Consider the following 23,942-nt stretch of genomic DNA (forward strand, 5'->3'; position numbering starts at 1 on the left):
TGAACTTAATCTGATTAAAATAAATTGAATTACTTTAATTCAATAAATGGATTCAGAACACAACCTTTAATAGAATGTCTAATAGAATACAGTTGATTGAATAGATGTATTTTCTCTGATGGGAACCATATAAACAAAGCAGACGGTGATCCTGAATCCAGACATTTCTGAAAGAAATCTCTCATTTTTGACTATAATCAGTCCCTGATGCCATCTTTTATTTGCACAGTGTTGGCAAATGAAGCAGAGGAGCCTAAAACATGAAACTTAAATTTTTCTGCTGTCTTGAGTAGTTTCTACAATGAATACAATTAACCTTCAGAGAAAATATTTCAAAGTCAAAATCTGTAAGGACAGCTTTAAGTCTTCTTTTAGAGTCCAGGTTTCTATTCAAACGGGTTTGATGAAGTCGAATAATTTGCCATTGAAACCCCTATAGGGAGAAGCCAAAAGCCAATGACAAAAAAAAACAAAGAAATATGAGACATTCTCCTCTAATGTTACCCAATGAAGGCATGTGTGGAGTAATACAAAAAGTAGTGATTTAAGGACGGATTACTGTAAAACACCAAGACAACTTTAGTTGTGAGAAAGTTTCATGGTTTATAAATCCTGATCCTCCAGCATCCTGCTCTTATTGACCCACTCCGATGAAAATGTTGTTCTTGTGGCATTTTTCTAATGATGGAGGACATATATGAAGAAAATTAAAATCAGCATAATCATAATTAAAAGACCAATTGGAAACCCTTTGGAAATAGGTGAAAAGATTATCGGAGTGGGACTTTAAAGGTTATGTTAATGTCTGATATTTTTTAGGTTTAAATCAGGATTTTAAAGCAGGAAAACATGCAGAACCCGAGGAGCAAGAGCAGAAAAAGCTGGTTTGCAGAAACAAACTGTGTTCTGTCTGACATAAAATGACTTCAATTTGTCATTTTGTTCATCTGTTTCTGAAGCAAAAAGGTATTAACCCTTTGACTACCAAAATAAAAACCTTTCGCCCAGTCAAAATTGTTTTAAATCTCCCAAAAACGAAAATTTCAAGAGCCCCATCCCTTTACTGTTGGTATCATCGACAATCCCGAAATGTCCTCAGTGGATCTCAAAAGAAGTTAATTCAGCAGCATGCAGTGGTTGGGAGATATTCAAGTCTACAGAGGACAAATTTGCATCAAGATCCTTTACTTAAAGTATTTGTTAACATGCTGCCTTTGATGACAGGGGACTCTGAGCACAAACCCTACATCTGCGGTGATGCGGACCACAGTGTCTTTCCTCTAGACGGTTCCGAAGACTACCTGATTCTGGCCTGCGATGGCTTCTGGGACACCGTGAGTCCAGAGGAGGCAGTACGAGTGGTCAGCGACCATCTCCAGGAGAACAGCGGAGACACCACCATGGTCGCACACAAGCTGGTGGCCTCAGCCCGAGACGCTGGATCTAGTGATAACATAACTGTCATAGTTGTCTTCTTGCGGGACCCCCGCTCTCCACCTCCCACAAGCACAGAGGAGGAGGATGAAGCTATGGTGGAGGGACAAGCGGTGGAAGAAGATGCAACAGAGGTGGAAGAAGAGGAGCAAGAAGAGGAGGAGGAAGATGAAACGGTTAGAGCTGAGCGTGATGGTGGTGAGGGGGGCAGCACTGCAGACATTGGGGGGAAGGGCCGCGGAGGTTGGCCCCTGCAGCAGTGCTCAGCTCCCGCCGACCTCGGCTACGAAGACCGAACTGACTCGTTCACGGACAGAACTAGCCTCAGCTTGCTGGGGCCGTCGCTGGAGGGCCGCATCTCCCTGACACGAGGCTCAAGGAAGGCCTGCTTCAACTTTAGCCCTGACCTCTTCACGACCTCTCACTTGTATCGCGAAGAGCGCCCGCTGGGGCGCAGGTCAAATATTCTCTTTCAGGAGCCGGGAATCTCTGGCTTCACGGACCCACTGTGGCCCCAGACAGCCATGCTGTTGAGCAAAGCAGTAAGGCGGAACCCCTGGCGCGGCGACCACGGTTCTCGCCGGTGGGGCCGAAGATGGCCAAGCAAATCCAGGGAGCTTCTGATACCATCCAGCCAAATGCAGTGCTACTCCACCTGGAGGCCTGGAGTGGTTGTTCCTCACCTGCCCCCTGATGCCACCTTCTGAAGGGGTGGTCCAATCCAAATCATCTCAGCCCTTTCTTCAGTCTTTTCGCCCCTTAGCCAAGCCCCCTGGGCCTTTAACAACACATCTTTCTTTGATAGTAGGTAGTTGTTGCTCCTGCAGTAATTATGTGGTTTTAATCTATCGCTGTGTCCAAACTAAGAGGCTGCATCCTCCGTGGAGTTGTGTTTAAAAACGTGGGTAAAATTTTGTAGTTATCTTTATTTTCAGCAGAAAAGGCTGCAGTGGGAGTAACTACGAAAGAGCAGCCTATCCAAAAATTCTTTGAGCTAAAAGACAATGAAAACGGCTAAGGCTAGACAGGAAATGGGTTGGAATTGTGGCCGAATTCAGTTTACGCCTTGTATTCTTGCTGGGCTTCAGAGAATATGGCATTCGGTGCACTCGGAGTGTGCAGATGCTTAATTTGAACACAGCTTCTGTCAGAGGACTGGTGCTCCCCGTCCTCGGTTGAAAGCTTTCAAACCTAAGCAGACCCTCATATTTCAAGCCCCCGCCCCATCCTGTCGATGAAGCCCAAACAGAACCCTCTCCTGCTGATTGGCTAACATCAAGCCAGAGCTGGGAATGTCGGTTGTGTCCAAAGTGAATGTAAAATGAATTGTAGAGCAGGGTGACACGTTTACTGCAGGCATTGAAATCACAGTTGGATCTGTGTCAGTCAGGGTGAACAAAACAAATGAAGTTCTGATGACATTTTATAGCTGGACATTAAGGCGTCGTGAGAGAGTATGCACTCAGTTTTGTTACGAACCGTAAAGCTCAGGCCTTAGTCACAACTGATATGTGGGCGAAAAATGGGCAAACCCTGTACAACGCATGCAGGTCGCACAGGGAATATCAAGGTCGTAGGCTGTTCTGTGAGCCCCCAGAGTGATAATGTTCACATTTTTCTATGGGCATGCTACACATGGCAGGTCGTAGGGAACACTTAAACCACACAAAAGGGTAAAGGCTGATTTACACTGGTCCGTCTGCAGTGCGTCTCCGTTGCGTTGATACAAAAAAATTGGAGGATTATTAGTCAGTGTGAATTTTAACATCACCTCCATCATTGTCTGCTGTGTCTGCTGTCTATCCCCCTGCAATCGACGCAAGCTATAGGCAAGACTTCTATTTCCAGTCTATCAGCGCGTCAATTTTGTGACAAAAATCTGGAGAAATGGTAAACAGGTCCAGGTTTCAAAATAAAAACTTCTGTTTTACTTTCAAAATAAAACTTCAAAATTGTTTATTTTATATTATGTGACATGCCCACAAGACAACGCCTGTTAACTCACCGGATAATACCGGGGTCCATTTTTTGACAAATTTTAATTTTGTAAGGAGGAGGGCTTGTGAAAGTATTGGATGTTTTGATGACACGGGGTGGTGGACAAACCCCCTTCTCCAGAAGCCAGAGAAATAAGAGCAACAGCAATAACATAAACTAACTGACAGTTGTGAGATGGACTCCCCAGGCAGCGCAAGGGAGACGGACTGCACATGGACCAGTGTAGATCATGGGCAAGTACGGGTGGAGTAACTGAGACAGAAACACAAATACGTCATGATACACTTACCACACGCATGACAATGGTACGTTCAATTTTCACGGTGTTACTTAAGATAACCGAGGAGCCTCTAGGTAACTGTTCGACACACCTGCACTCCTCTTAAGGGGCAGCCGCTCCTCTCTACGACCCTCCATAGGCCCGGACAAACCCAAAAACTGGCAGCACCGGCATGGGTCGACCCCTGTACGGATGCATGTGACTAAGGCTTAAGCTAAGTTTGCATTCAGTCTGATGAGGCTTTTAGCATTATATTAGTAACCCCTGGTGTTTCTATTGCACTCTTTAAACAGATGGATCTTATTTTGGACAGAAGGCATAAAAAATAAATTTGGAAGTTGCTTCTTTATATTTATGTGTATAAGGCCAAAAGGTTGTCCTAATGATTAGGACAATGTCTGATTAGGAGCCAATCAGGCATTCTCATGTTGTAAAGCCCTGCAGGGATTTTCGCCCTTTTAGCCATAGGAGCAATACATTAGTTGAAAACCTATATTTTGTCTTTCTGTATTGTAATTAATCTACCAGATGATATAATATACATATATATATATATATATATATATATACATACCCTCCTAGACATATCATGTAGTTGTTCAAATGTTTATGAAAATAATGGCCATAACGATTACTTTGTGAAGCCTGATCCTTCTCTAAACGCGCCTGAGGAGGGGAAAACACATCGTCTGAAATTTTGTTGTAGCTTTAGATTCCAGTTAAGATTTGAAAAATCATTTTCACTAATATTTAGACCAAAAACAACACTAAAATTTCATTGTTTGTGGTGTGGATGATCGTTCCATTCATGCATCGAGGCCTAATGACAGCCCCTCTTTCCATACCAGCAGTGAGTAAAGGATTCGTTGGTTTCATGGGTTTTTGTTGTCTTTCCTTTTCCTGTTTTACATCATTTTTAGGAAAAACTAACATGTCATCTTTTTGTCACAACAGATAGGAAGAATGTCGAGTGACTGCATAGCATTAAGCTTCACTGGCCCATCCTGCTTCTGCAATCCTTTTGGTAACATCTACATATAAGTCCTGCACGTTCATTGCCCCTGGTTTTAGGCTCTGAAGGCGCATGTTGTTCTGCCCGTTGTAGTGGAGTATATAACCCAGCAATTAAACAACAATTTGTCCACAATAGAAAGCTCATAGTGTTGGATTATAAAAGATTAGAATTCACACACTTGAGTAATTTCTTTCTATGGTTCAGTATTCCAGATGGGGACAGAAACCCTAAGTCTTCATGAGTTATTAGGAATATTTAGATAACTAAAATGTTGTTGGTGTTGTGGCACATGCGGCAGAATTTATGTATCTCACAAAAATGCACTATTTTAATCAATTGCTACAAAAGCTAAAAAAAGACGAAAATAGTGCCTTTTATTTGTTTTTATTACCCCTGCTGTCCTCGCGCTATAGATAGCTAAAAGTGGGATTTAATAGGCGTTTGTCATTATAATATCTTGTTTTACAGAGGGCATAGAACTTCAGAGCAAGGGTTAAATATTTTGGAAAATGCTGCAAAAATGTAAAAAGTATCATGGCAATTGACACTGCTCTCAAGTCTGTATCCACATTTGTACTACTACCTAACTAATATATGTTAGCACTTGTCTTTGAAAAGTATTTCTTTGTTAGAACTTCTTTTTGCAGATTTTAAAGTAACATGACTTAAACAAGTATTTCATAATGTCAAGTTTTTTCTAATTGAAGAAGGAAAAAGTAAAAATATTCTTTCTAATTAAATTCAATTTTAAATTTGGATCTGTTCTATATTTAACGTGTGCGACAAGCAATTAAAGAAAGAAATATTCAATAAATTAATTGTGTAGCAGTTGCTTTTAGAGATCAGATTTTTTTTTTTCAAAAAAACCCAAAAAGAACATTTTTATGCTGTTTAAACAATAGAAATTTGTGCTATATTTCCCCATTAATAAATACATGGACATTATTGGCTCATTAGTGTCAAACACTGTAATTTTTTTTTCAAGGATACTACAATGAATTGTAGCTCCTGTTGGAAGACCTAATGATACAGAGAAAAGTACTAGGAGTAAAAATATAGCACCCTCTTGTTAAAGATAATAAAAATAAGAAAATAAAAAAACAATATATTTGTAATCTAATATTTTTTATGATTCAAATGAAAAATCTTTATCCCTAATAAGAAGTTTAGGCAATAGAGCCCATGCTATGGAGGACATTAATAGTCTTTAAAATGAATTACAGCAAAAATAATTACAACATTTTGATGATTAAAAATTAAAATTGACTTAAATAAGCTTTTGAATACAACAATTAATGTCCAAATGAAGTCAGTGTAGTGTTTAGGAATTTCAAATTGTAAATTTAAATTGTATTTTTTTATTAAATGCCTGATATTAAAAAATTGTGACATGCAAAAACATTTTAACGGAAAACCACATATAAGGAAAACTAAACCACACCCATCCTTAATTTGTTAAGAAAAGTATTTCTCATTGTATAAATTTGAAAAAACAATTTTAAATCTAAATCAGAATTTTCCCTGCTGCAGTTTCAAATCGCCTTTCCTAAACTGTTTTGCCTCAACTTTAGCTTTTGTGCGACACTGAAACCTTAAAGTAGAAGGAAGAAACTGTCCCGTGACTATGTCCAGCTTTCTGATTGGTTACCTGCGATTTAAGGATAAGTGACAGCAAGAAGCATGCGTTCACTATGGACAAGTTTAAAAACATATGAGACCCACATGAACAAATGTTTAAACATTTGTCCCAAATGCAAACATTGTTTAAATAGCAACATTTAACCTTTTCTCTTTTGATTTAATAGGAAATTAAAATGACCCAACTTAAAGAAGAAAAACAGTTTCAAATTATGGGGAACCTAAAACCTTTTTTATTGTGTTTTATTTTTCTCAGTAACACAAGCGATTCAGAAAAGTGCAAATATCAATATATGCTGATGATATATTCCTAACTTCCCCCTTTTTTTTAAGACAAAGGCTGCACTGATAAAGGAAAGGGTTTAATTTGTATGTTTGGAGGAAAATTTCATTCCACATGGAGCCATTATTTCAATAAATAATTTTTACCTTTCTTACTGCTACTATTACTTATTAGCTGCTGCTTTGAAAGAACTACAATAAAGATTCGGCAAGGGAAGACCTATAAGTAATTTTAATAGAACAATAGTAGTGAACTGCCCTCTTTGGTGCCAATAAATGCCAACTCAAACATTGTTTATTAAGAAACTGTCTCATAATCTTGAGTCAAGTTAGTTTTCTCTCTGATAATAGGATTTCTCACCAACAGAAATGCGTTCCTTGCACTTTAACATGCGACCTGGTATGTGCAGAATCCACATACTACTTAGACAATGACCTCGTTCAGGCCGGCAATTTTATTTATTTAGTTTTTTTAACAGTGGCCAAACCTTTCTAGCATTCCAATGAGCATTTTCCCAGTATCCTTTCCTCTTCTGCTCCTGCTGTTGATATCCTAAAATTATCTGGCGAAAACCTTATGGACTCACTATCAAAGAGCGTCACTAGAGCAGAATGTACCTCATGTCCTAGAATGTGGTGAATTAGGTCATCAGGAGTTGGTGTGCTTCTTTTTTTTTCTGTCCGTCATATTATAAGGGGTGCTTTAAGGAATGTTCTTGAAAACGAAAAAGCGAATGAGTCATTTTGTGGACTTATCCCCACAATGTCTGCCAAATAAAGAAATAAAAAGGAAATCATAGTCATAAAGAATTCACATAGACATGGATGTGCATGTTTGCTGTCAGTACTAACTGTAGGATAAGCGAGTTCTTGGAGAACATGTGTGACGCATCAGCCGTCCTAGCCATGTCTCACTCACATCATCTGCTGAATTTGCTTTGAATAGATCCCTGAAATAAGAGAAGGATCTGATTTTGATTAATAGGAAACTTGAAGTGTAAAGGTGTTGAGTCATTCTGGTTTTCACTGGGTTGTTCTGCAACGACTTTGCTGCTTTGCCACCCTGGAAAAGATCCATAAAACGACTTTCTAAACGAGACAATTCATTCATTCATCCTTTCTTTTTTTTAAGGCAGAAATCAGTGAACTGAATCAGGATTTCACTTCAACAATATGAGTTGCAGGTGATGGAGCGCTTTAAACAACTGGCCACTGTGCTGCAACTGTTTTAGCGGATGGATTCGATCTTTTCATATTTAATATCAATGCGGCTGCAAACTGAAAAGTCAGAGCTGCCATCAACAGTTGATAATGTATCTTGTGCTATCTTAGAAGACCCCACCCTTACATTGACGTGTTCTCCCTACCATGACAAAGGTGGATAAAGGTGGAAAGATTACATGTAATCCATGGACACCAGTGAGGTTCAGAAATAATTGAAGAAAAAAGGTTCAGCGCACTGTCTAGTGGGGTCTAGATGACCCAACTCCCAGCGTTAAAGTGCCTAGGATAGCACAAGGGTTACGGATGACTTTGCCTCATGACATAAGGCTTGATAAACAAGACGAAATGCTTTGTTTAGTGGAAATCTTAAAGAGCCACTCTGATTATCTTTTAAACATCTTTAAATTGTTTTCAGTGGTTTTTAAATTAGGATTTTAATAAGCCAAAAAAAAAAAACTGTCTTTTTCTAGCACATAGTTTCTACAGAGTGGCAGTGGTTCATTAGAAATTCACCTGAGTTGAGCAACCCTGCCCCCCTTTCCCTTCCTGTTGCTAAGAGAGCCCAGTGTATTTTCTTCCGAACTGCATTTTTTCATCTGCTCCTGATTCACAATGACTTCATTAAAAAAAAACTACTAAAATGTAAATTTTTTTAGCTTCATTTTTCTCCGTCATCAAAAAATGTCACGAGTATGTTATAAACACCAAAAACCCAATTTTTTCACAGTGGGGTTACAATTGTGACCGTCCTGACAATTGCGTTGGTAAAATAAATTATTCCCTATCATAACAAAATGGTTCAAGACTAACAAGGTGTTTTTTTTAGGAAGTGGACTGTAGCCCTGTTTTATCATCTGTGCAGATTAAAAACACTTAAGCATGATGTACTCGTGGCCACTCAGCAGCTGTGAAGTGCAATTGTACCTTTCCATAGCCTCTTGTACGTTTATTTTAAGGATCACAGGAGGTCCTCAAAAACAATGCAACACCATTCCGCTTACCTGCACTTACCCTGTCCTAATTCTGCTGTTTTTAATCAAACCCTGAGATGATCACAAGCAATAAAAGAATTAACAATCGTGGTGACCCCCCCCCCCCCCCCCCCCCGGCTTCGCTCGTGTCACCCCCATACTTTGCTCATCCTTGCATAAAAATGTTCCTCCTCTCACGACGGTGGCAAAACAAGACGTTCAGCTCTACGCTCCCATTATCTAACTATAGGGACCTCCATCAATCTATTTGCACTGTGTCTGTGTACACGAGAAGCTTTTCTTTTTCTCTGTAAGCAATAATAACATTGCATTAAAAAATAAAAGGCTCTGTGGGTTTGTCTTCTGCTGAAGGATGAAACAAAATGTTGTTCTGTTAGCCATACCTGAACGAGCATGACTGCAGGGTTTACGAAGTCAGTTTCCCATTCACTCCTCAATCTTTTTTAAGAAAAGAATACATAAGGAATCCAAGATTATAATTTCTCATTTTAAATTTAGAGGATCTTTATGTGGATGAAATTGTGAATGTGAAGCTTTCTTCCTTCAGAGGAGCTGAGATAAAGGAGGCAGGACATTTCCGTTGAATTGGCATTCCTCAGCAGAAAAGCGAGAGGCCTTGTTGGACTGTTCAAATGTAGACCAGTGGATGGTGTCTTATGATGGGGCAGACTCCCGTTCTTGCCCCCTACCCCAAGGATTGAAGGCAAACCCCATGATTGGTTGTTCTTCAACATGCAGATTAGATAAGGGAAAAAAAGAAAAAAAAACACTGAGTACCTGTATTGTCGGTGTTCCTGTAGTATATAAATGTGTACTGTAACTGGTGACTAATAATGTATATATAAAGATTAGACCAAGTTTCTGGCTGATGCTTTTTCCTTTTCTGAAGAGTTAAATATTGTATTTTTCTGGGCTGAGTTGATTTTGATGTTTTAGACTGTAAAATCAAACCCAAACTTCTATGCAGTAGATTTAATTTTTGAAACATTCTGCTAAACATTTCAGCAAAAAACATCTGGGATTTCAGCTGGAAGTTGCCACCTACTGCTTCCTTATTGCAGCTTTGGATCTCACTCAGGGAGTGTTAAAGAAAGAAAAAAAGGTTGCAAGATGTTTGGAATTTAAACTCGGGATTGAGAAACAAATCTGACCAACGAAGGTCCCACTTTACAGTCTCTTTGCAGTCTCAAGTTTTAACACCTGGAGGTTCAGAAATCAAAACAGCAGTGACCACTGATGACTACCATGACAAAGGGGGATAAAGGTGGAAAGATTTCCTGTAATCCATGGACACCAGTGAAGATCACAAATCATTGAAGAAAAAAGGTTCCGCGCACTGTCTAGTGGGTCTAGATGACCCCACTTCCAATGTTAAAGTGCCTGGGATAGCACAAGGGTTAATATCATTTCCAAAGTTGATTACCCAATTATTTTTTTTTGCTTCCTCTGCAGCTTGTGCTAACATGCTGAAAAGTTCTTTTTATTTTATTTACCTGGAAGAGAAGCTCAATCGTTTCTCTTCAGGTATACAGATTGAGATGCTGGAAGTCGCAACTTGAATAGATGTGATGCTGTAATAGGGCTCTCCTGGAGCAGTGTTGTCTGACGTTACATAAACAGCTTTGCAGAAATGAGCGGTCGGTCGGTCCTCCTCATTCCGTCTATAAAAAGACTCCTCACTTCACCTCACTTCTAATCTGCCTTTGATTCTCCATCACACCAGTTTGGACTTTCAGTAGGGCAGGACTGTGAAGTTAAGAAAACAGACAGCCAAGTCTTCTGTTCTGTCTGAACACATATAATAAACCCTGGGCCAATTTTTGCACGCCATTGATGTTTACTTTTTTACTATTTTTGAATAATTTATGATCTTCGGGATCCAAAATTCTGTTTTAATGTTGAGCAAAATAAGCAATGCATGATTTCATGTATGGGTGAAGGGCAGCCATTCATCCAATAGGGGTAAGGTAGTACCTGCTAAAAAAAACCAGCTAAATCTTCAGTGAAAATACAACAAAACAAATAAAAATGTGTCTGTCTTTTTTGTGACAAATTGGTTCTTCCTAAAGTCGCCCTTCCTTAATTAGAAATAAAAAGTACGGTATTTCATAATATATTCCTGAGTAAATGTTATTTTCCAATCTGAAAAATAAGAGAATCCAACAGAAATTAGTGCAACTTCATAAAACTATTTATTAACACCAAAAAGGAAGAATATACACAGAATAATGCAGGCTGCATTGTGAGAACATTCAGTAGATGACACAAAAAAGAAGCATTTAAAGGGGAAACGCCTAATAAAGCCGTTCAAGACTTTCTATCAACACGAAAAGAATGACTCTTGAAGGTTAGAAGTATGTTTTCAAATGCTAAAAAAAAGTCTGGCTCCACTTCACATTTAAAGATAAGGTGCAGAAAGGCCCTAAAAACTGCCTGTTCCCCTGGTGCTGTGCAAAAATCTGCTGCAACCTTTACGTTGTGTCTGCTCTGTTTGTTTGATCACTGAGGTGTGAAATGACAAATCCATCAAGAAAAGCCAAGAGTGCAGCAGAAAATCTGTTATATAATCAACTTCTATTGGGTGTGGATGTCGGCTTCCTCTGAGAACTGTTCCGACAGCACGACGCAGAGCTTCACTTCACACAAAATTAATGAGTTTTTGTTGCTTGTTGTCAGTTTTCAATATTTTAAGTTTAGTACCACAGGACTGCTGACATTCATCTTTATTCATTCATATTTACAAAAACAATGTTGATATTTTCCACGTTTGTTGATCATTTGTCTGACAGGACATCTACAAGACAAGAGGAGAAATGAAAATCCAGTTGTCTGGGTAAATGTACAAGTAATTTATGAACTACAAAGGGTATAATTAATCAAAAAATGAGAAAGAAGCTGCTCTTAACGTGTCTCTAACTGCAATTTAAGACTTGAGGACATTTTTCTGTGAATAGAGTGAACTGGCCCCTTTAAAAAAATGCACCAAAAATCCAAATAACCTGATAATTCAGATAATAGCTTGTAATGTGGAAAAAGAGCCTCGGATTGAGCAAAAGCTGCGTGTTAAAGTTAATTGGACAAAATCTGGAAGTGTAGAAGCTGCACGTGCACGCAGGGGTGTTGCACACGCCTTCCCGTGTCAGGGGAAAGAAACCAACACCTGCTCTGCCATCCATCTGGAGTCAGCGGCGTCCTGCGGAGCTTTTAGCCTGAAGCTCTGGGAGCAGCCTGGGATTCACGTTCCATGCGGTTCAGTCCTTGATGCGCCTTCAGAACGGGCACGAAGCCGCGGCTGCCATTCACGGTGAAGGCATTTACATAAATGATCAGAAAGAGTTCACCTCCGGAAAGAACGCACAATGCTGTTCAGTAGCTGACAGGTTGCAGAGGTTTTTTAAAAATAAATGGGAAATTGAGGAGAAGAGCCGAAAGCACAAAAACAATGAGCACGGTAGAAAACGCCGATGATGGCGTGCGCTTCAGTCACGGTGGAACACTGTGGTCTGAGATGTAACATTAAAATGACCCCCAAGTATGTGCACCCCCCTACACAACATGACGACCAACTTTTAAATCACAAGACAAACCAGACCAGAGTGAGTAAGACGAAAGCATGCAATCGTCTGGAATAGTGAAGACCGGTCCACGTGGTCGGTGAAAGCTTGGTCCTATACTGACTGAAGGCAGCAGGAGATCCAGTTTCCTGAATCGTCTTCTTAGTGAACTCATGCACAGCAGGCAGTTTCTACTCTACAGGTCTGTGGGAATCGCACGCGTGTGGCTGTTTCCGGCCGTCGTGGCGTCGCGCTGCCGCTTGTCCTCGCAGGATAAAGCAGCGGTGGGAGGGAATCACCTGTCGCCGGGCAGACTCGTGTCTTCGGACAGAAGCTGTTCTCCTGGATCAGAGCAGAAACAGACGATGCGCGCCTTTTTTATCCACAAGGACAGAAATGCAAACGCTTCTACTGCTTGACACAGTTTTCGGTCAACTCTTGACATTTTGGGTCATTTTATGTCACTAAGATGAATAAAAAAGAAGGATTCGATGCTGCATATGAAGAAACTCAGCCTTACTAAAGGTTGGATTGTATTGCAGAAGCCATTTTTGCTTCTCATGGAATTCTGGGAAATAATAAGCATTTTTACAAGTGTTGAATTATAAAATGTCTTATCTAGTACTCAGATTCAGTAGATCATTCCACGCTGGGGTTCATCAGAACCAGCTTCCTACTAAGTTCTAGCTAAACAAAGTATTATTTTTACTTTAATACATGTGATATCCCCAAAGTAGAAGCTAAATGTGTGAAGACAATAGAAACAGCAAATCATGGAAACATTTTTCCACTTCAAACATCCATTTAAGGATGCTCTTGTTTTTGAAATTCATTTCAATTCTTTAGATGTACTTCATGGAGTTTATTTTAGTTTTGTGGTTGTATTTTGTTCCTATTCTGCTGCATTATTGCCCAGACCTCACTTGAAAAATATATATTTTTTAATCTCAATGAGTTTTTCTCCTTCTGGCATAATAGAGATGATATAGAAATAATAAAAATGTAAAGAGAATAGATACATGTCAAAAAATTAATCTAGCTATGGAAGCAACAGCAGTATCAGCTTAAAACCACAAATACGAATGTTGGAAAAAATTAATATAAAAACCAATCAGGAAGTAAATGATCAATTTCTGGTAAACTTTGTCAGTTTCTCTTCTGGTTGTGTTTCTACTGTCGCTGCCTTTTATGTACATGTGAGGCAAACAAGAAGAAGCTAGCTTCTGCCATGGCGAGTCAAATACTATTGACTGAAGGTAAACTACAATGAGGGATGTGTGCTGTGTGCACTAAACATACTATAACCCTTTTTTCACTTCAAACAATACAAGTGACACACTTTTACCGAACCACGAAGAACAAAACAGTCTAAAAGACCCAAAATGACAGATTTTTTTATGTTTGAAGCGATTTTGTGAAACATATTTTAAGTGCCAGTAAAAAAACTTAATATAAAAGACTGTATCTATCACCTTCCATGTTTCGATTTGTGGGCCATGTATGGAGATGCATATTGAATCTCGTTAGAGGGAAAGATACACACCCATAGTTATTATTCATCCTATTAATTAAAGGTTAATGGCCGACAAAGTGTGCATTATCAGAAATTAACGCACAAAGTGGATTAATGTCTGATAATGCAAACTTCGAAGACCATTACCCACTTATACCATGGTCACTTACAAAAGAAATAAATATTCAATCAGTTTTCAGTACTTTCTTCTTGGTATTTTTTGGTTTGGATCGCTTTTTTCACACAAAGTAGACTATTTGTTATCTGGTGCGGCGCATTGTCACGCTACAGTGACAACAAGCCGCACCGACCTCCAATCTCGGCTGCAGCGGCAAAGAAAGGTGATATACCGGTATATGCTGGTCATACATAAAGCATCGGTTCAGAGAGAAAGTTCACCTCTTACCGCTTGTTTTTAAAGCAAAATTTTGTTTTTTAAAGAAGCTAGCGCAGTGATCAAAACCAATTCTATCACTGATTGGTAACTAAGAGGCCTACGAGGCTGATCAACTACTTTTAAAAATGTATCGATTTTTATGGTTTGTGTGGCTCGTCTCTAATAAATAAATAACTGAAACCTGGGGCAGTGTATGTACCTGTGCAGGGAGGAGTGTGGTTGTCATAGCGAGAGGTGCAGCTCTGCAGAGCTTCATCCTCAGAGTCACTGTCACTGCTGGTTGCCGCCACCAGGATGGACGATGACTGATCTTTAGTTATGGGGAGAAAAAGACAAAAACATTACAATTAGATCTAATATTTCACTTCTTTGTTCACCCGGCAGTAAAATTTCTGAGCATCTTGCACATGAAAATGAAGCAGACTTTAGGAAACTTCTGTCATGCTGCAAGAAAAACTTTGAAGAATTCATATCTCAAATTAGTTTTTTAATGCTTTTCAAGGCTCAGAGTTCAGACATTTTTATGTCAGAAAAACTTTATAGTAGAGATGCTGAGAATAAAGCTGGGGCCCGGATTTACAAGAAGACATCAACCTTCACTAGGCGGTGCATTGGTTCCCTCCAGCAAGGACTGATGGGAGTTTCCTGAGCCTCCAGCCTCACAGTCCAACATAGCAGCTCTGCAGGAAGAAGACATGCAGAGCGGTAAGAAAAGCCCACGGAAGACAGATACACCACGGACCTCAGCCGCACCCGGTTTTGCCGCTGCAGCTCTTGCTGGTGGTTAGGTAGCCTGGCCCCCCAAGGGTGAAGATATCGTCTCTGGATCCTGAGGCCCCGTACAGCTGCTGCTCCACACAATACTGCTGCTTGGAGGAGGAAATCTGCTCTGATGTGGAGCTGCCGAGGGACACCAGGGTCCCTGTAAGAACGTCAGCCTTCACCGCTCCTGGAACAGAGACAACCAAAATAAATGTCACATGCAGCAGTAGAACTCAGTGATCCATTAAAGACATGACTGAATGAAGTTTATTTGTTGTCCCTAATTAAGATGAACAAGTTCAACAGAAGTCCTTTAACGTCCTTATCAACCTCGAGAGTAAAAGGTATTCGAAGGGAAGTGTGAAGTTTCAATCTAAAGTTCAACAAAGTCAACATTGTGTAAAGTAAGTGTTTGTTCTAGAGAACAAAAAAATACATATTTTTATTTTTAATCAAATGTGACAAATGTGTAAAGAGAGCTGTGAAATGGTAACACAATGTGCTACGAAAGGAAGCAGGAAGAAAGAGCGAACACTGCCAAACTCACAGAACATTTTCAGAGAAAACAACAAAGAACCAACGGAGAGGTTTTCAAACAATCCATTTTCGACAACAGCCAATCAGGACGCAGAACAAAATAAATTTGCGAAAAAGTGAGACAGTGAAAAGTGAATGGCGATATAGCAGGAGAACACCGTATTTACAACTTATCATTTCCCGTAAGGCCCACTAAAGGTAAAAGGTGTGGTTATGAGGAGAAAAAAAGGAGGATGGCTGACCATCTGCAGTGGACATGACATCTGCAGGATGCAGGGTGAGCTCTGCAGCAGGTTCTGCAGCTCTCAGCTCTGTGTCCATCTCCTCTGGACTCCTCCTCTTCACAACCACAGAGCTGCTGTCCAGCACGGGGGACAGCGACTTCCTGGCTGCATACAGGAAAAAAGCAACATCTATTCTTCTATCGGAAGTTATATAATGCTGTAAAGACTTTGTCTTTGTAAGTTCTATTTTTTTTATCACCTGAAAAGAAGTCCATCTGCTCGAACAATATTTGCTAAACTTTATTCTTAAATAAGCTTTCTTAAGTTTTAATCTGTGCATATGTAATATTTTTACAAAGTCCTGATAATATCTTCTAGCTTTTTTAGTGATTTTGTTGGAGGCAAACCTCTAAAAAAAAACTCTTCATCCTGACATCCAAATGAAAATTTCAAGGATTTCATGCAAGACAAAAAAATCACAGCCAAAATCCTTTTTTAGTCAGTTCGAGGGTTTACATTCTACACTTACATTTTACAGAAATGTATAAAGTCATGAATAAATCTTTTGGGGCACATTACTATTTAATACCTGTCCTTAGATTTCTGCCAAACGCTGAAGGTAATTTTTTTTGAAAGATACATTATTTTGTTAATTCAAGCAGAATATTAAGACGTAAAAGTCAAAAACTGTGATTTGTGAGTCAATGAAATCCTCAAGTTTCTCTGGATCTGCAAACGCCAGCAGAGAGGAGTCTGTGGTCTTCAGACAGAATGAACTCTTTGACACTTCATTTAAATGATTTGAGTTACTGTACACATCCTATAAGGGTCTTTACCAGAGTGGCAGGGCCTGGGCCGAGCTGCCGCTGATCTTGTCCCCAGCTCCAGCTCACCAGGCTTACGGCAGGCTGTCATCTCCGCATCGCCATGGTGAGACAAGACCTCCTCCGCGCAGAAAGCACCAGATGGGCCGGGCCGGGCCTCCGCAGACACCCGGGTCTCCAGCATTTGACTCTTGACATCCGACATCTTGCTGCGGACTTCGGCCATTTGAGCTTTGAGGCGGATCAAGACGCTGGAGTCTGGAGCCGATCGCCGCACCGCCTGAGGCCGCCGCTCTCGTTCTTTTCTCGAGTGAACATGGGCTGGAGGTGAGTCAACACAGAGGAAACAAGGCTTATGAAGTGTAAACTCTGTTTGCTGCTTTGTCTTGTTAAACTAACGCTCTCCGACATTTGTAGACACATTTGACAGGATGTAAGAAGGTGAATGAACAATCATGTTGTAGCGGCGGTGTATTTCAGGTGTTGTAGCCCCACGTTTTTGGAGTTGAAATATCTGGCAAAGAATTTGTGTCTCCTGAACCAATCAGAAACTCAGCTTTGGCCTGTGACTTGATGACGCAATCAGCGACGACAGCATTATATAGCGACTAAATAAAGCAAAACAGGGGGAAGAATCTAATTGTTCTCCTCCTGAACTTTGTGATATTTGACTTATTTGTATCGAGACAATAATAAAAAGTTCCTCTCGTTGCTCCCCCCTCCCCTCCTGGACTAATGTGGGACAGCAAATCATCAAACTGGGTCACAGAGAGACAGAAGTACCGTCTCTGAGGGATCTCATGAACACCGATAGGGATTACCTCTGTTTTTGTAGGACTCTTCAAAATAAATAAACTTTATCTCTCAATGGCAATTCTACAGTAGCTCCTCCCACCAATTGAGGGACTGTCAGGTTTACCAACATACTTTTGGACAAGCGTCTAGCAGTGACATTGACACGAGTCAAAAGAGGCAGGGATGTAAATTTGACGCGTTAATCGCGTTCTGTGTGAACACAGCATTTTGGATGGAAATTAAACACCAAAGTCCATTAAGTTTTCTTTCCAGGGTCGAAGTTTTTAGTGAAAAGGTTTCATTTCTAAGATTGGAGTCAAATATACGTAAATACTTATAGATCAGAATCGCTAATAAAATTATTTAAATGGCATTTTACCCACTTTTCACATATATTCCGCTGGATTATATGGAGGGAAAGTCTAAACACACAGACCTCGTTTCTAATCTAAAACAAAAAAGACCCTGTTGCTTCCTTCACATTCCTGTAAATAACATTTGTTGCCGGAGGAAGCGTAATACAAATAAAATAAACTTCTTAAATAACTACTGAAAAATGTATTTGTAAATTGAAAGAAATGTGTGTGCAAAATACTATAGCAGGAACTAATTATGTCATTTGGTTTCAGTCTCTGCGAGGAAAAAAACAGATTCTTTCTGCCTCCAAAGTTGCGATGTGAAAACGAAGGATCAATGTCACATTTAAAGCCTCTGCCGAACATAATGGTGTAAATTGATTTTTTTATTTGAGGAGCTCTGCTTGTGGGTTCAGGTATCGACTGTCGGTTTAGCTGGAGTGTTTTGTTGACACACGAGTTGAACGTGTTTGCACACCTTGGCTGTGGAGCAGAGAAACCGGGGGCCGAGGCTGAAGCCCCCACAGAGACTCCACGCTGCTTCTCTCCTTCAGATCCAGCAGCTGGATCAGGATGACTGGGTCGATCTCCAGGAGGCTGCTGCTGCTGCCTGGCCCGACGGCACCGCCACCAGCTGCACTGCCGTTTGTACTGCGGCCAGTAGGGGCGCTGCGGTGAGCTGAGCGCAGGCCGGAGCTGGCACCACCTGCAGATCAGAAACAGATTTATTTGAACTATTAGACAGAAAATAAAGACCAAAATGTAAATAACTCTCTTAAAAACATTCATTTAAATTTGTCCGTGAAGACTTCCATTCATTCAGGATGATTCTATAGAATCATCTGTTGAAGAAGTTTCATCTCTTAAAAACTTTAATCTGGATAGCCGTTTTTATAATATTTTCTTCTATTAAAATAAATGTTCAATGATATTAGTTCAGAAAATTGTATTAGTAATAAAATCAAAACATCATGGTACTAATGTGCAAAAAATAAGAAAAAAATAGTTGGAAATAATCTGAAAAAAAAAACCATAAAAAGGGGGGCAAAAAAACATGAATGATGAAAATATAAATCCTAGGAGGCTGAGCTCAGATGAGAACTGGAGAGTATGTTGGATTTTAAAACGGTAGAAAACATCACCAACATGCAACAAATAGAGAAAAAGCCACAAAAGGAAGCCTCGCGTTAACTTTTACCAAGCTTTTAACAAGTGGTGGTGGGAAGACAAAGGACAAACATCATCAATGAGGTAAAAACTGATCCACATTTTTGGTTGTGTTCCAACTCTTCAAATCAGGAGAAATATGTTCTTTTTTTCCCATCAATACTTAACCACGCCGGGATTTCTGAAAGTTAAATGTAGGGTATATGTATTTACAGAAGAAGTAACAGGTCTGCCAGAGACATCTTTCTGGCATGTTTGTTGAAATTAAATACACACTTTCTGCAGAATTATACAAATAAATTATTTTAAAACCATACAATATCATGGATTTTTTAATGTTCTGTCTCTTACAGCTGAAGTTTATTTATTTTTCTTTTCATTTAAACTTCATTTTAATAGTAAGTCTCTTGAGATGGAATCTCCTTTTCAAAGTGCATCCATGATGAAGATGACAAACTTCTGTCTTTTAAATGAGACAACTTGCAGAGTATGTGACTTTTTTGCTTCACTCTACCATAATAAATATATGTTTTCTGCGTTTGCATTAACGTTTATGCTGCAACTCCTATAATCAAAAATCCCTAAGGCATTCACTGATTCCGTTTACTTTTATAAGTTAATTTAATAAAACAGAAAAACCCCTTCAGCTAAGGAACCTGTCTGATTTAGTGAATGCTTCAAATTCGGCTGAAAAAACGTAACATGATTTGCTTTTTCCCTTTGTGCCAAAACCAAGGTGCATATTATGAACCCAGAAAGTCTGTATATTATCAGCATTCATTATATTTATTAATCAATACAATGATTGTAATTACCTTGGGGTGGGTACTAACATTTTTTGGTAGATTCCTGTATATTTTTGTAATCTTTCTAAAGGAAACAGTCACATTTCTGTCTCTGCATCAATGTGACTCCATCCACCCTTTGAGCAGAGTTACCACCAACCCTAAACATTTCCTGATCCGACACATTTGCTGCATTTTTTTGCATTAAAATGCGATGCTGATGCAAGCACTCAAACAGACAAAACTAATATCTTGAATGCCGCATAGCCAATTCTTATTTTTTTTTTCAAAGCTGTTGTGTAACTCCTTTTTAACTTGGAGAACAGAAATTGTGATTCGGCTTCAAGAGGCTCTGAGTCATTATCTCTGCACTCCACACCAAACTGGCCCAGTTCCAGCTCCTGGGGTATTTTATTCTCAGTCAATGTTTTGCACAAAAAACCTGTTCACACAAGTGTAAAATTGAGAAAATAATGTTAGCAGTGTAGCTTTGACCGCTGAAAATAAAGTGTGTGTTGATAGACTGTAGTAAAAAGACCCCCTCCCCTCCAAACATACAGTACAAACTGCAAGTGTTCCAATATTAGCATGCAGCAAGGAGCACAGGGCACCAGCAATGACTCATCTCTTAATACATTCAACACCAACACAGCCACTGAGGGAGGCCTGCCATCCCATCACTTTGTTAGTCCCATACTGATGTCAGACAACACAAATGGAAGGTTTAAAACCCCGCGAAGGAGATCGTGATTTGGTGTGGCTCAGCCGTAGAGAAAACCGAGCCTTCGGGGGATAAGAAAACATTAACTTTTGATGGTTTTAGCCTCAGCAATGTTAAAGAAGACGGTCTAAATTTCTCCGGTTTTGCTCCAGTTTTAGAGGCTGCCCCAGTCGATGTGTGAAAACTCCAAAGACTGTTGCATCACTTTATTTCTTCAAGTCATTTTGGGTTCTTCAAGGCTGATGTAGCTCACATTCAGACCTAAACTGATTGACTGGTAAAAATAAGTTGAGAAAAAGTTTAGTTTTGTTTATTTGTTTAAAGGATTCATTCAAACCCCTAAGACAACATCAAACAGCGACAACCGCCCCAACATTTGGAGATGGTGTTCTAAAAATCAAGCAATGACAAAGAAGACAGAGAAAAGCATCAGGACTAAGAAAGTCTTGGTAGAGCTAAATGCTCATGTTTATTCCTCAAACTACCCGTATATGAAGGGGAGCTCAGGTTTCCACAGTGCTTCTTGTTTCGCCACCACATTTTTTTCCAACTCTTTTGGAATTTCTTTTAAAAAGATCCACACTTATCATCTTTTGATCTATTTTAACAGCATTCCCAGTGGTTTTTATATTATGATTATGCTGTTTTTTAGCCACAAATTTTTTTAAACTGTTTTCTAGGACATAATTCCTGCAGAGCAGCAGTAGTTCATTAGGAATTCACCTCCGAGTTGTGGGCGGGACCGTTGGTGTGGAGCAACCCTGCTTCCTTCTTCCCCTCAAGTCACAAATAGCCTTTTTCGGTCTCCTCCTGATTCACAACAATTTTAACAAAAGTAACTCAAAATGCAAGTTTAAGCTCAATTTTCTTCATATACGCCTTCAGTCTTCAAAAAAATGCCACAGCAACATGTCCAAAACACCAAAAACATGATTTTCTTTAGAGTAAAATGAAGCTAGGGTCTGTCTGCCCTGGTGCTCTCACTACATTTTGTCTCTTTAGTTCACTGTAATCTATTTATGAGTCAAACAGACGAGTGATTCTCATCTGGGTTTTGGTGAAGCATCACTGCAAGTCGGTTAAGGAGAAACACCAGGAAGCGGTCCTAAGTGCCCCGTTTAAACAAACCTTTTTCATAGGTAGATCAGTACCAAAGAGTACTCCTGCTGACAGGTGATTGCTTATGCATGATTGATTGATCCAGGTTGACTTAGAACTGATCACTACTAGCACTTCTGACAATACATTATTGGGGAGTGTTAGACTCTGCATGTTGTTCCTGCTCAATTTTTGCCTCTCGACTCCTGGTAAACACCTGATGACAGATGCTACTCACATCAGCACAGTGGGAGCCCGGGTGGATTTTTTTTATTGGTTAGTTTATAATTTGGTTGTAAATGGAAAGAGGAGCTTTTACAGGATTATGGTGCCAGGATGTGATCTTTTTACTGGGAAAAATAAAAGTGTCTGGTGTTGTTTTTGTTGCGGTTTGTAGCAACATTATATGAAGCCAATTTAGGCGTGACACAGATTTCATCTCATCAAAGCGACAGATAATGGAGCTCTCTGTACAGGTCTCTGTTAAAACCACACCAGATGTTTAAAGTGACCAAAAAACAAAAACAAGCCACCTCTTTAGGTTTTATAGTGGAAAAACGCCTTAAATGTATTAATTCAAGATAATCAATCAATAATCCAATTTGCATTTTAGTTACTTTAGTAATTGTTTACGTTTCTCTGACTTGGCAACTGACTTTAGACTTCAAAATTTTCAAATTCTACCTTTAAATATGTAGACTATAACAAAAGCTCACCTTTTCTGTATTTTTATATTAAGTTAAACAGAAGAGACATAAGAAATCATACAAAGGACAATTTTTTGCTATTTATTATAATATAAACAAACTTAAAGAATAATTAAAATAAAGTTGTTAAGGTAAAAAAGGATTAAAAAGGAAAATTTAGAGCACTGAATGTGAAACTATGACCAAAAAGCAAAAAGGGAAGTCACAAAACAATACCACTTTCATGCGTCATTTTTAAAGATTTATGAAGCAAAATGTGAAGCTCTTGTTATAAATGACCACTCTAAAAAAAAGTTGTCGTTCATCACAAAATATGCTCTAAAACAGAGATGCACAGAGAGTCATTTATAATGCAGCGGTTGCCTGCAAATGCAAAGGTGAGCAGTAGCAGCACAGTCATAAATTCTGAGCTGCCTGCGTGTGTTTTATGAGACGACACTGACCCTCAAACAGAAAACATCCAGGCAGCAATGCCTCAGCAGCTGCAACTTTATCTTTCTGAAAGCTGCATTCCCACAGCAGTGTTTAAACTCCAGGAGTTGCAAAGAAAGAAAGAAAAATGACGAGAAAAGATGGCTGATGCTTGTGATTGAGTCGTACCTGTGGCTCCAACCATGTCGTCAGGGAGCTCGCCTTCTTCAGTTTCCAGATTCCCGATAAAATCGACGTCATTCTCTCCTGACCTGTGCAGAGTTGAAAAAAAGAGACTATCATTTTATTTTGAAATCCAGGGTGATCTTTAAAAGCTTATTTGATGTAAAACAATCATTTGAGTCCTAATAGAACGTGGGATTTTATACTGACATGGTCTCCTCGTCTATGTCATTCTCCTCTGTGTTGCTGGTGGCTGTGGAGCTCCCAGACGTGCTGCTCCCATCCAGTGGGTTCACCTCCTCCTCCGTCAGACAATCCACCTCCAGGTCTCCGTCCGAAAGATCCTGAACCCCAAACAATGATCAATGAAGTAAAATCTCCCATCTTTGGTGACAGTTTGTGCCACTCGCTGCAAAAACACTAAATCTCATCAAGTATTATAGTCTAGTTTCTGGTTTAAATTTCCCATAACACTTGATGTAAAAGATAACCAACTTACGAGTAAGTCTCCAGTGAGATTTTAGTGTTTTTAACATGTTCTTGTGGTATTTTTCTGATAACAGAGGACATATCAACAAAATTAAAAAATAAAATTGCATTTCTGGGTATTTCCTTTTTCAAATTGTTGTGATTTTAGAGTTGACAAAAAAAAAAAAATGCAATTTGAAAAAGAGCTTATCGTATTTTCACGACCATAGGACGCACCGGGTTATAGGGCACGGTCTCAGTTACGAGGGATTTTTAAGTCTTTGACACATACAAAAAGGGCACCGGGTGTTAAGGCACGGGCACGTTAACGCCCCGTTCAGACCCTCAGAGCCTCCAGAGCGGGTTAATAAAAGTACCAGTCTCTGTTCTTTTTTTTACAGTTCCCCTTAATTGAGTAACACAAACTGAATGCGCGCTCACAGACTCACTTGCGCTCAGCACCTGGCCCCCCCTACTTGTTCTTCACGCGGGAGCACGGGACGCCGGATCTCTGCTTTCCTCCTTCCTGAATATGCGCTAGTGAAGACACCGACAGCTAAAGCACACACACAAACAC

At 39.6% G+C, this 23,942-nt stretch overlaps 2 protein-coding genes across 3 annotated transcripts in view; one reads left to right on the forward strand and one right to left on the reverse strand.

The window, feature by feature from the left end:
• The window catches only part of ppm1e (protein phosphatase, Mg2+/Mn2+ dependent 1E), a 54,577-nt gene extending 47,141 nt beyond the window's left edge, over positions 1-7,436 (forward strand). Inside the window, exon 8 of the mRNA XM_023962845.1 lies at positions 1,225-7,436. Coding sequence (XP_023818613.1) covers positions 1,225-2,141 — 917 coding nt within the window. The 3' untranslated portion in view covers positions 2,142-7,436. The remainder of the gene's footprint in view (positions 1-1,224) is intronic.
• A 3,596-nt stretch (positions 7,437-11,032) lies between these two features.
• Positions 11,033-23,942, reverse strand: part of trim37 (tripartite motif containing 37) — a 28,286-nt gene continuing 15,376 nt past the window's right edge. For both annotated transcript variants that reach the window (XM_004076825.4, XM_011483905.3), the window contains 9 exons: positions 23,108-23,241; positions 22,904-22,986; positions 18,304-18,531; positions 16,687-16,995; positions 15,869-16,015; positions 15,081-15,276; positions 14,922-15,007; positions 14,527-14,637; positions 11,033-12,759 (listed from right to left, as the gene is read on the reverse strand). In XM_004076825.4, the coding sequence (XP_004076873.1) occupies positions 12,713-12,759; positions 14,527-14,637; positions 14,922-15,007; positions 15,081-15,276; positions 15,869-16,015; positions 16,687-16,995; positions 18,304-18,531; positions 22,904-22,986; positions 23,108-23,241 (1,341 nt within the window). In that variant the 3' untranslated portion in view covers positions 11,033-12,712. The remainder of the gene's footprint in view (positions 12,760-14,526; positions 14,638-14,921; positions 15,008-15,080; positions 15,277-15,868; positions 16,016-16,686; positions 16,996-18,303; positions 18,532-22,903; positions 22,987-23,107; positions 23,242-23,942) is intronic.

The sequence above is a fragment of the Oryzias latipes genome, chromosome 14 (genome assembly GCF_002234675.1).
Source record: "Oryzias latipes chromosome 14, ASM223467v1".
Taxonomy (NCBI): domain Eukaryota; kingdom Metazoa; phylum Chordata; class Actinopteri; order Beloniformes; family Adrianichthyidae; genus Oryzias; species Oryzias latipes.